General features: G+C 45.2%; 2 protein-coding genes across 4 annotated transcripts in view; one reads left to right on the plus strand and one right to left on the minus strand.

Moving 5' to 3' along the window:
- kif19 (kinesin family member 19) overlaps window positions 1-12,341 on the minus strand; it is a 42,829-nt gene that overhangs the window by 19,587 nt on the left and 10,901 nt on the right. The gene's annotated exons all lie outside the window — the stretch shown is intronic.
- LOC105356577 (zinc finger BED domain-containing protein 1-like) lies at window positions 4,110-7,468 on the plus strand. Its single transcript, XM_011488343.3, has 3 exons — window positions 4,110-6,133; window positions 6,284-6,650; window positions 6,741-7,468. Exons 1-3 carry the CDS (start codon window positions 4,689-4,691, stop codon window positions 7,047-7,049), a joined length of 2,121 nt encoding a protein of 706 aa, XP_011486645.1. The 5' UTR covers window positions 4,110-4,688; the 3' UTR covers window positions 7,050-7,468.

The raw sequence follows: 12,341 nt of genomic DNA on the forward strand, positions 1-12,341 counted from the left end.
CCTGCCTCTTCCCTGGTGGGGGGTACGGGCCCCTTTGCAACGGCGGCCGTGTCCCCGGGGTGCCGGCTTCCTGGGCCCGGCGGTGCTCTCTCCGCGCGGCGGGGGGGTTCACATTACATCTGAGCCGGGAGTGTTCGTGTCCCTGGGGGGTGGGTTCTGGTCCTTGCTCCTGGGCGCTGGGCCCCGCCATATTTCCAACTGTGGCCGAGCCTGGTCGGGCCATATTTACAACACCCCTTGTGGGCCCTCTTTTTTTTCCCCGGGGTTCCCCCCCTCTTGGGCGGGGGCGGCGGGCCCCTGCCCCGCTCCTCCCTGGACCGGCCGCGGGCCGGGCGGATGGCTGCCTGGAGCGCGGAGCGGGTCTCCCTTGGGGGGTCCTGGCTCGTACCTGGGGTTGGGGCGGGGGGATGCCCGGAACTCCTGGGTGGTGGTGGGGTGCTCGTCTGGGGCTGTGGGCGTCCGTCTCCGGTGGGGCCCTGCGTTGGGTTCTCCCGGCGCGGCGGGGGGGCTGCTCTCCTGGTTGGGCTGGGGCGGCGCTCTCTCTCCCTCCGTGCTTCCCTGCTCTCTGGCTCTGGGGGCCTTGCGGCGGTCCTGCTGGCCCTGGCCTGGGTGGCGGGCTTGGTCGCCCGGGCGGCGGTTGTTCCCTGCCGGTTCCCGTGTGGCGTTGGGGGGATTCCGGCTGCCGCTGCTGCTGCGGTGGGGGTCTTGGGGTGGGGATGGCTGGGCACTCTCCCTCCTTCTTTCCACGTTCCACCATCCATTTTAGAAGAACATAAACACTCACCTGAGCACAGGTGTTAGCTCACCTTTGCACTTACAGTTTGCATGACTGAATGACTGAAATATTTCACACTAGTTGGTTTTAAGGCATAAGTATGCGTGTGAACACTATCTGTTTTGTATATATGTCGACAGGTGGACATTTTTTGCAGCTAGCAGGTGTGTTTATAACATTTGAGTGTGTGTGTGGACAGGCTCCGCCCTTATTGTACTACATTTGAACGTTACCATAATGATTAACAACCAGTAAACTTGTTGCTTTATGCTGCTTCATGGTCTTATCCCCCTTCCCCTCCTATTATCACCCCCTACCCCCCCTCTCTCTATCGTCCCTCTCTCTTCTTCCCCTCTTTCCTTTTCCGTCCGGTCCAACACCAAAGATTTTCAGACATGATTGAAATTAATAAAGTCTGGCCTCAATTACAAAAGGGGTTTATCCAGACATACCTTTGATTTGTCTGAAGATTAATAACCCCTCTTGTTAAAGTAAAATCTGTCCAACACAAGAGGCCCTCAGCTCTCATCTGTCTGCCCAGCTGTTGGACAGGACAAGTTAAAAAAAAAAAAAAAAAAAAAAAAAAAAAAATAAAGCCTCTCAATTCAAATTCAAGAGCAGAGATTTCCCTCATAATAAACCAACAACTCATGAAGGCAAGGGGGCGAGGGTGATGAGGGGAGAACGCAACAGTGGACACAAAACAACAAAGGAGAGACAAGAAATGAACTGCTAGAAATGACAAAGATTTCGTGTTTTTTTCCCCTCACACTTAGCTGCAGTCGTGGAAGATACTCTTTGGAGAAAAGACGCAGTATTATTTTAAAATCGAAAGTCTGTTAAATCTTTTATAAACCTTTTTTTTATAATGTCAGCATGAAAAAACAAGTGTGTCAATTTTGGTGTAATACATACCTTGAATTAGACAAAACTTTTGACTGTACTTTTTTGGAGTATAACTTGTGTTTTTTGCATAGTTTATACGACTTTTATGTGATCTTTTCAAAAATAAATGGTTTGCTATTTTCCCACTAATAACCACTAGAGGGCAGTGTAGGTGTGTGTTTCAGTGTTTGCTACTGACAGCAATGCAGAAGCAGAAGCGCCCAGCTTAGGTGAGATGTTTCAAAGAGACCCCCAATTCGATGTAAAAAAAAAAGGTACACACATTGTTAAAAATATTACTGTTTTTTGTTTTTTCGGTCTTAAATGTGTGTTAGATATTAACAATTGTTTATTGTGCAAGTGACTGTGAATGTCTGTAAATTGAAAAATGTACAATAAAAAAAAAAAAAAAAAAACAAAAAAATTCGATGTATTTAGGGATTTTTAATGACATCAAGAGTTTAGTTGATTTGTTAGCATATTCTTTATGCTGTGGTTATCTTAATATTTGTTCACAGTTATTCTAGTCATGTCACAGGGTGGAGTATTTTAAGGTTTTCACATGGATTTCTATGTGATGTTTGGTGTTTTAGGGTTCTCTTAGCTGTCAGCAGGACAATCGGTTTTGCAAATAAGCTGGACACATCCCCGGAAGCAGGGAGAGGGTCCAGACCAAAGAAGCACAAAAAGAGGGGAGCTTGGGGGAAGCGAGAAGAGAGGCCCAGAAGGACACGGCCAGCCTGCTGGTCAGTCCGAAGGGGTGTGAAAAGTTTGCGGCAGCCACTATGGATAGAAAGAAGAGCACCCCGGGAGTTTAAGCCCTTCCTGGTTCGTAAGCAAGATGCTGGAAACCCTCAGGTGAACAGGTGCTCAGGAATAGCCTCTGCTCTTCATGTCTGTAGAACTCCGCCCAGAAGACTGAGCATGCTGGGACAGCTGCTGCTGCTACAGCGACTGTGAAGGATGTGCTGCTGTTGCACAAATAGACACATAGAGCTTTTGTCTGCCTGTTTTGTGTGGACTTTTATTAGACTTTTTAATAACTTTTACCAGCCTTTGTTTTTGATTTTTAGATTATACTCACTGGTACAACAGCATTGTGGATCAAAAGACCTAAAATTTTACTATTTATTTTGTTTTTCTTCTCTTTTCAATCCCTCCCGCCTTGCTGCATATGCATGCTTTACCCGTGAAACCTAAAATAGCTCGTGAGCCTGCAGCAATGCTCTTACATAACCGCAGGAGGTGTAGTGGGTATCAGATGCCCGCGCTGCACTAAGAGCCATCATTAAGCGAGTCAATAACTGGAGTCCTGCCTGTGGCCTTTCTGGAGTTGCAGTTCATCCACAGCATCAGCATGCGCTCACACAAACAGCAGCTGCTCCTTCCAAACCACTCGTTTGGTGCGTCCTCTGAGGAGAGGCTCTACTGACGCTGCACTAAACACCTGAGTGAGGACGCCGGGTTAAGATGCCCATAATAGATCACAGAGAGCCTTTCGCACGTTACCAACACATGCAGCTGCCCTTGACGTTAGACTGTACTCGGCTTAGAATTAAGATTCTGACAAATAAACCCTCTGGGGTGAAGAACAGGTCAGTTTCACCGGGATCGTGCTTTTATAACATTGTGATCAGGCCAGTGTGTTTAAGGGACACATTAATGGTTTTATAAGAAAAAAAAACAAAAAAACAACAGCAACAACAATTTCTCCTGAATCTCCACACTCTCTCAAAACTATCTCTATCTCTGTCCAAACCAGAGGCTAGTCTGACGCCCTAGACAGAACACTGGACAGCGTCCTCACCCCACCTGTGTTAGTTCACAGTTAACACGCCCTGACACAAATTATGAATGAATGAAGTCTGGTCATTTCCATGAATGAATGAACATCGATGGAAACTAAAGGACATATTCTTCTGTTTTTGTGCACGAGTGTCACATAAAACTGAACAAAAAAAGACAAATGATTGTGTGCATTTCATCTGAAGCACTGACTGTATATGAGAACAGCAGAAGATGAAATCCACCAATAAGCCAACAAGACTAGTCTCAGTGCAAATCATCATTAGCCAAATGTTGCTCAAATTTTTACTCCCTCAACAGTAAATTTGGTCGTATTTGGCGCCTAGCAAGCATCAACTTTGGACACCGCCGGATTTCTTTAATGCTTGGAGTGTTTTTCTTCCACTTCCAATTTTTCTGTCTGTCAAACACCTAGAGTTAAGATGAGTGCGTTGATGGAAACAAATTCAATTTGATGCAGAATCCTGTTTTTTTTCTAAGCCCCTCCCCCCATCTCTACCTGTTTAAGTCACCTGCAGGCCCCCCCCCCACCAGAGCTAATTTCATTAACTGTACGCGAAAACTGCTCTAGCAAAACTGCATGTAGGGGGGGGGGGGGCTGGCAATGTTTTTTTTCCTCCTTTTTTTTAGTGGGGGGGGTCGTGCTCCCCTCTCGAAACTGAATATCCCAGAATAAAGTATACTATAAACATCAACCTTCTTTCTAGACTTTTGGGGGCAAAATATGAGTGCAACAACACAAAGTCACAAATCAACGATGCCAGAAGTTGTGCTGCGACCATAGCAACAGGGGACACAAATTCTGGCAGGGGAGTGACGTCATCATTTTCAGCTCCTCCTCTAAACGAAGCTAACATTCGAGGAAACTCTTCCTCTACCCGACTGTCGCCTAAATACAGAACGTCACGCCACCAATGAAAGCAGCAGCAGGGAGTGGACGGATGGGAACAGCAGCTGCTGCGGCTGCTCCTTGGAAGACACGTCAAGGTCCAGCCAAAGCACAGGAAACAGGAAGTCTGAACAGATGCGGGGGGGACATTGGCCAGTAGAGTTGTGACGTTCGCGAATGAACGGACTCTTCTGAACGCTTCATTAACATGAACGACGGGAACCGAGTCATGATTGGCTGTGAGCCGTTCCTTCCTTCGTTCTTTTTTTCCCTCTCTTGTTCAGAGTTTTGGTTTACGCAGATGCCCCAAAAAAGCTCCTCCTTATATGCTACATGAGCTGTGCATGCTCAATTCACGGGAGGAAAAGAAAAGAAACAAAAGGGAGTGTCGGCAGAGAGCGGCGTGCGTTCAAGCGCAGCAGGAGGAGGGGGAAGGGCCATCTGTCATCGTGCAAAATGAGCCACAGAAAGAGGAGCAGCATTTGGATGCACTTTTCGCTTGAGGCAGACAGTAAGTCTAAGTGCAATATTTGCCATAAAATAATCTCATATAAGTCAGGCTCCACAAACAATTTACACAGGCATTTAAAAACTCAACACTCCATTGTTAAAATCACAGAGGTGAAGAGAGAGCATTATTCTGACGATGAAGTGGAGAGTGCCTGTACGTTTGCCTCCGCCTCAGGCAGACGCTGTCCGAATGCCGCAGTCACAGAAACCACAGCGTCTGTCTCCACCTCAGGCAGACTCAATACTAACGCTGCAGTCCCAGAAACCACAGCGTCTGTCTCCACATCAGGGAGGTGCTATAGTAATGCTGCAGTCCCTGAAACCACAGCTACACCATCAGCCCCTGTTACAACTGGGCCCTCACCAACACATGAACAAACCTGCCTTTGTCGGGACTTCTCCCTTCCTGCACTGACCCCATTGAAACAGGGGGAGATAGACGAAGAGCTGGCAAAGATGATAGTTAGTGATTTCCAACCATTTAAAATTGTGGAAGACAGAGGCTTTGAAAACTTCTGCTACGCTCTCAACCCCTCCTACGTTCTTCCATGTTGGGGGGCACTGACCCAGAAAGTGTCTCACATGTATGAGACAGAAGTAGCATCACTGAAGACAAGACTGTCCAGAGTGTCAGCAGTTTGCTTCACAACAGACTGTTGGACGTCACAGGCTGCAACGTCATTCGTGTCTGTAACGTGTCACTTTGTTGAAGACTTTCGTATGTCCTCCTGCCTCCTGGACTGCTTTGAATTTAATGAGCAGCACACAGGTAACTTGGCAAAGAAGCTCCTCGGTGTTGCAGCAGAGTGGGAGGTCGACAAGAAAGTGGTGTGCTGCATAACAGACAACACCCCGAACATCACAGAGGCCATTCAGTTAACAGGATGGACCCACCTCCCGTGCCTGGCACACACCATCAATCTTGTTGTAAGAAATGCTCTTAAAGGTCCACAATCCATCATTAATAAAGTTAGAGAAGCAGTGGAATACTTTCGTGGAAGCACAGAGGGAGCGCAACAACTGAAGGAAACACAGCTCCAAATGAACATGGACGTACTACGACCCAAACGAGACTGTGTCACAAGATGGAACTCAACATATTACATGTTGCAAAGTTTCCTCATCAACAAAAACCCCATTGTCTACACCCTGGCTGTTACCAATGCACCTGTCCAGCCTTTATCTCCAGAGGAATGGGTTACATTGCAGGAAATATGCACCCTCTTGAAGCCTTTTGAAGAGGTCACCGTTGAGCTCATTGCAGAAAGGTATGTGGATCAACTGGCCTTTATTCTAGCATGCATGTACATTTTCTGATGCTAAATTATGACTATTTGAATACAGCATAGCATTTATTATTGTCGGTACAACTTTATAATAATTGTGTTGTTATAAAAAAAATGTTTTTCTCTCACTAGCTACATGACTGCCTCCAAAGTAATACTGCTGGTCAGGGGGTTGCAGAGAGCCACGGCGGATTTCCAGAGGAGGGCAACAACACAACCAGCACAAGACATGGTCAACGCCCTTTCCTCTGGCATGTCAGCTAGATTCTACAGAATCGAATTCGACTACATCCTTGCTGATGCTGCTGCGCTGGACCCAAGATTCAAAAGGATGGCATTCGTGGATGGTGGCACTGCGGACGAGGCTTTTCAAAGAGTATCAGCTGCAGCAGCAAGCCTAACAACTAGCACCAGCAAACCCATCCAGCAACCGGTCCAGGAGGAAGAAGCAGGCAGTGGTGATCCAGAATCAATTGTTTGGAGCTATTTCCATGAGGACGTAAGGATGGTCAAAAGTCTTTTTTCTTTCTTTAATAATAATAGTCTAATAATCTAACAAAAATATTTTATTTCCCACCTCTGGGAGCAGGTAGCTGAAACAATGGCAACTCGTAACCCCACGGCAGACGCTGTTATGGAGGTGCGGGGCTACCTAGAGGAGCCTCTTCTTCCAAAAAATGAAGATCCTCTCATATGGTGGAAAATTCGGGGCCCCGTGTACCCTAGGCTTAGCAAACTCGTGGCCAAGAAGCTTTGCATTGTGGCCACATCAGTTCCAGCCGAAAGAATTTTCTCAAAAGTTGGAGAAATATTCACACAGAGGAGAAGTCGTCTGAAGCCGGCAAAAGTGAGATCGCTCGTCTTCCTCAATGAGAATTTGCCGAAAGACAAGAAGTAAAGGCCGTGAGGCATGGAGCAGCTTTATCATTTTGGGAATATTATGTACTTTGGTTAATATTATGTTATTGTTCTGAGCTTTTTTGTTTTGTTAAAAATGTTCTTCTGGGAAAATGTTTCACTGAAGCTTTTGTATGGAGCTTCATTGTAAACTGCTTTATTCTTTTTTTGTGTTTAGGTGTTGCATTAATAACATAAGTCAAGGTAGTTTTTCACATATAAACACTCTTAATACCAAGGGTCAATAGTGATCTCAGTATTAACACCAAGGGACATGGCAGTGAAACATTTTAAATGAATCAGACTTTTACATTCTTGACCACAAGTCAAATCAAGCTACAATTAATATTTTAGAATAACTAAAATTTGATTTTTGGTGTGAAATTTAAGTTCAAAATTATTATATAATATAAGATCTTAGTGCATCGTTCCTCCTGCTTATTCTTTCCAGGCTGGCTTCTAAAAAGTGAATGAATGTAAAGATAAGCTAAATGAGCTAGTCTTTGAATTGAGTACATCCCAAAGAACCTCTTAAGAGCCGGAAATTCCATCTTTACTGGCCAGTGGTGGTAAATCAGAAACAGCTTTATTGGCCAAGTACAGTGCATATACAAGGAATTTGGCTTTGGTGTCTTATGCTCTTGTGCAAACCAAGCAAGGTATAGAATAGGTGTAAAAGGGTAACAACAAGAGGTTTAATAATAAAAAAAATGAAGATAAATAAAAATACAACAGTAGTTTTGGTGTTAAAATTCTCGTGTTTCTGTTCCGTGCTCTGTGACTGGTCAGGAGTTCATCAGAGTGACGGTTCTGGAAAAGAAGCCGACCTTGTGGCGAGTGGTTTTGGTGTACATTGTTCTAAAACACCGCCCTGACGGGAGGAGGCTGAAAAGATATTGTCCGGGATGAGAGGCGTCTTTTGCGATTCTACCAGCCCGGTTCCTGACCCTGGACCAGTACAGGTTCTGAATGGAGGGAAGGCTGGAACCAATAATCCTCTCAGCAGATCTGATGATTCTGATGATCCGTCCCTGTCGCATCTAGTTGCTGATCCAAACCAGACCATGATGGATGTGGTCAGGATAGACTGCATTATTGCAATGTAGAAGACAGTCAGCAGCACCTGAGGCAGGTTGAACTTCTTAGGTTGTTGCAGGAAGTACAACCTCTGCTGAGCCTTTTCCTGGAGTGGGTCAATGTGAGAGGTCCACCTAAGGTACTCAAGTACCAGACCAGACTGTTGTCAAATTAGAAAGTGCGACATTTGTCAGTCCATAAACGTAAACAGCCCCTGCTTCTTTGCATTTCACAATGGGATTTAAGCAATGCGCTCTTTCTCCAGGACATTTATACTGTGTTTTGTGTTTAGAACTTGTTTTGGATTGTTTCTGGCTCATAGTTGCAGTCTATTATTTTTGTCAGTCATAAGAGTAAAAATAATGGAAATAACTTTGTTGCATAATTTAAAAAAATCTCTTTATACTGCAGATGGAAGAGAGAAATTAAATAAATTGCCCAACTTAGAGCCAGAAGCGTGAATTCCGTATAATTTGAAAAATTGATCTTCATATTATTGGTGCAGAAAAACAATGCATTCTCTGCAGCATTCGATGTAAATAGACCCCAGCTGTCAATCAACTCCACCGCCATCTTCAGTGTCACTGAAGCAGTCATCCCTTTTGACCAGAGGGAGTCAAAAGTAAATGCAGCCTGCTGTTACAAACATACCAACGACACTTTTCATTTGAAGTCGAGGCATCACTCAGCGTGGATTCCTACCCTATGAAACGTGAGGCTCCTAAAATATTCATATCCTTGCAAAGAGCAAAAGTCAAACAACAGCTTGCTTATGCAATGACATGAAACCAATTAGTGTGATGGAGGTTTTTGAACAGCACAAAGAGCAGGCAGCCACCGCCGCATGTGCCTCTCTTGGCTGATCGACAGCACCTGATGCGCCGCTCATTAAAGCGACAGGGATCACTCGGTTGGCCATCCCACTGATAGTGGTGCCGCTCGCTCCTGCTCTAGATTCATAATTCAAAGCCCTGGACGTGGCGCGGTTTCGGAGAGCCAGCCGGTCCTCTGACGAGGGGGCCCCCGCCCTTATGTGCCAGGCAACAAACACTGCCAGCTCAAAAAACAAAGGTCAGCTGGTGGATAGACACTTTTACAAGTGCAGGTTCATTACATCCAAATAACAGGTAGTCTATGATAGAAGACAAAGGAGAAATTTCAAATCACCTATATTGTTACAGCCTCAACTCTGGGAATATTACACCAGACAAGAGGCAAATTAGTATTCCTGTAATTGTCCACTGGCCTGTGCAATCATGTCCATGTAAACAGAAGAAAAAGACACATTAAGTCTTAGTCACAAATGCCTTTACAGCTTGGTACGAGCTGTCAGGTGGTCAAAAATGGGCAAAACTGTATGGCCCACACGAAATATCAAAGTCATAGATCACTTGGTGACCTTGTGGCGTGAAAATGTTCATATGTTTCTACGGGTATGCTGCGTTGTAGCGAACACTTAAGCAGCGTTCACACTGAATGGGATTCACGTGTCAAGGGCCTCCAGTTTCAGCATAAAGTCAATGTACCAATATGATCTGAGGCCTGGGGTGCGATTTTAGTAGGGATGGGTGCCGAGCCCCGGTCTTGAACGAGCCCCGGGGCAACATTCTTCAAGACCGCAGTATCCGTAAGATCTGACCTGACCGCATTTTTCTTGTGTCCCACAAGTACACACACACAAGACAAGGCAGCGCACACACGAACGCTACCAAAGATATACAATGGCTGAAAGAGCTAAACCAGGGGTCGGCAACCGGCGGCTCCGGAGCAACATGTGGCGCTTTCCCCCCTGTGCTGCGGCTCTCTGTGGTTTTGTAATAACTATCATGTGAACGCACGGAGGGGGCGTGTCTGCAGCTGTTTTGGGATGGATAGTCAATCAGACACATGAGTACCACCGCTGATGAGCGTATATTGCGCCGTCTGTGTAGAACACGCTGGATCCCCCCTCCAGCGTGCACGCGGGGGAAATAAAAGAACAGTAGAGAGGCGGGGGCCGGGCTTAGACTCGCCGCTTATGAATCCAGAATCGTAATCCAAACTAACAGCTGCTTCCTAATAAAAAATAGCTGTCATCCATAAAATTAATAATAACTTATTGGGTTTACTGGATTTAAAGAAAAATAAATAAATAGAAAGGAGTCTGCATCAAAGTGAATTTGTTTCCATCCTTTCAATTGAATTTTATTTTTAACTATCGCGATGCGATCGACACACCTAGTGTTGTGGCTCCCTGTGCTTTCATCTCAGTAGGAAACTGATCTAAATGGCTCTTTGAGAGGTACAGGTTGCCGACCCCTGGTCGGCCTGGTGCATTCCAGGTCTGTTTTGGAACATCATGTATAAAGTAAAATGCTTTGTTAAAAAAACAATGTTGTTGCGTAATGAGGAAATCAAATACTATGTTCTTAATTTGTTATTTATTTATTTTTCGTCTTAAAAAGTATCGATAAGAGTATCGTTAAAATACCGTATCGTTAAGCAGTATCAATAAAAGTAGTCGTACCCTTAAAACCTTAACGATACCCATCCCTAGATTTGAGCAGCGGAAACTGTGTACTGCGGTGGTCTCAGGGCTCCAGACTAACTTTTTTTACTAGGAGCACAGTGGCCCCTAACTGAAAATTTTAGGGGCACAACCAGAAAATTTAGGGGCGCATCCCGTAAATCAACAGGCTAACCAAATCTACTAATTTCCACTGTATTACTAATAAATACTTTAATAATAGATGCAAAAATTACAATGTGCCGTTTCAAATTTAGTGTCACATTTTAATCTGCACTTTTGAAGATGCAACAAGGTAAACTGACAGCACCATCGCTGTCATGACAGTACAAATAAGTAAAGAAAACAGATGGAACTGTATGTTGGTGACACCAAAAGTGTGTTTGACATCACCCAGGTGGACTCAACGCTGCGCACATCACCTGGTGTGTGACGTATATTTTTGTTTTTGCTCCAACATCACCTGTCAATCAAAACAAAAATATCAGAGAAAAGGGTGGGAGCAAGACCCCAACCTGAGCTAACACAGCTGGAAATTTAGTACTGCACTGACTGAAAGCTGCCCTGATGACTACAAAACAATGCATTATGGGACATGTGTCCTGATGGTTTTTTTAGTTCAGTGATCAATCAAAACAATTTAAAATACCAATTGATTAAAAAAAGGCTACATACATTACAAAACATTCAAATAAGTATAAAATATATAATAACACAGATCATACTGAGGGGGAGAGGAATATTAAAACTAAATTGAATGGTAAGGACAACTCCAATTTCCTGTTGTCCTTCATTCGCCTTTAACCCCCCCGCGCCGCCTGGTCTCCCCAACGATCCAGGCGCGGCACTGGATCATTTTAAAAACGTCTATCGTTGCATTTTCCCCACGTATTTTCAGCGCGTCTAAGACTAAATCTTGTCACTCGCACATATTTAAAGTTCAAGCCCCGTTAGCTGTCACGCATGTAGGTGTGGGACATGTATTCTCCTCAGCTGACCCGACTTCCGCGGGAGCGGTGAGCTGCCCTAACAGCCGTGCATAAACCGTTTGATGCGCCGCCGTAACCGTAACCAAAACCTAAATTTTCCTCCGGTTCTGTGTGACCCACAGGAAATTTGAGCACGGACTGCATGTATTTAAAAATTACAAGCGAAAAAATACGTTCTAAAGGAAAGTAAGGAACTCCTTAATGTGGTCAGGGGAGGGGGCTGTCAGGTTTCCTGCTTTCAAACCCTGTCATTGTCACGCTCCCCAAGAGTCATAAACCCCACTGTGATTGGTTGGTCAACTCCGCGCACGACACTGAAAAAGTGTCTTACATACTAACTGGCGGGCCGCGAGTTTGAGACCCCTGCTGTAGACTCTGGCCCTGGTACACCAGCTGCAGGTCGGAAGAATAAATCAATAGTTAGCTTACCCATAGCTCAGGCGCGCGCACATATCAGGTTGTGATGACATTTGTCTCCGTTTCCTTCCCACAGATGTTTACGCGCGCGCGAACATCTCTAGGCCCCACCCCCTATGAGCACACACGCGAATGTGTGCTCGTGTTTCATAAGTATGTGCGTGAGTGTGTGTGTCTGCCTGCGTGCGTGTGGGCTCGCGTCTCATTGATTATTTCATTGATCATTGACGTGCCCCTTCTACGTTTAATGTATTAAAAATAAAAAGGGTGGGGGAGGCAAATTTACTGGTAGCACATGTGCGAC

This window comes from Oryzias latipes, chromosome 19 (assembly GCF_002234675.1).
Source record: "Oryzias latipes chromosome 19, ASM223467v1".
In the NCBI taxonomy this organism is placed as follows: domain Eukaryota; kingdom Metazoa; phylum Chordata; class Actinopteri; order Beloniformes; family Adrianichthyidae; genus Oryzias; species Oryzias latipes.

Excerpts from the sequence above, each read along its gene's own strand:
- LOC105356577 (XM_011488343.3), top strand. The coding sequence starts at position 4,689 with ATGAGCTGTGCATGCTCAATTCACGGGAGGAAAAGAAAAGAAACAAAA. Across the intron at positions 6,134-6,283 it reads GTTGAGCTCATTGCAGAAAG|CTACATGACTGCCTCCAAAG; the intron begins GTATGTGGATCA and ends TTCTCTCACTAG. Across the intron at positions 6,651-6,740 it reads GGAGCTATTTCCATGAGGAC|GTAGCTGAAACAATGGCAAC; the intron begins GTAAGGATGGTC and ends CTCTGGGAGCAG.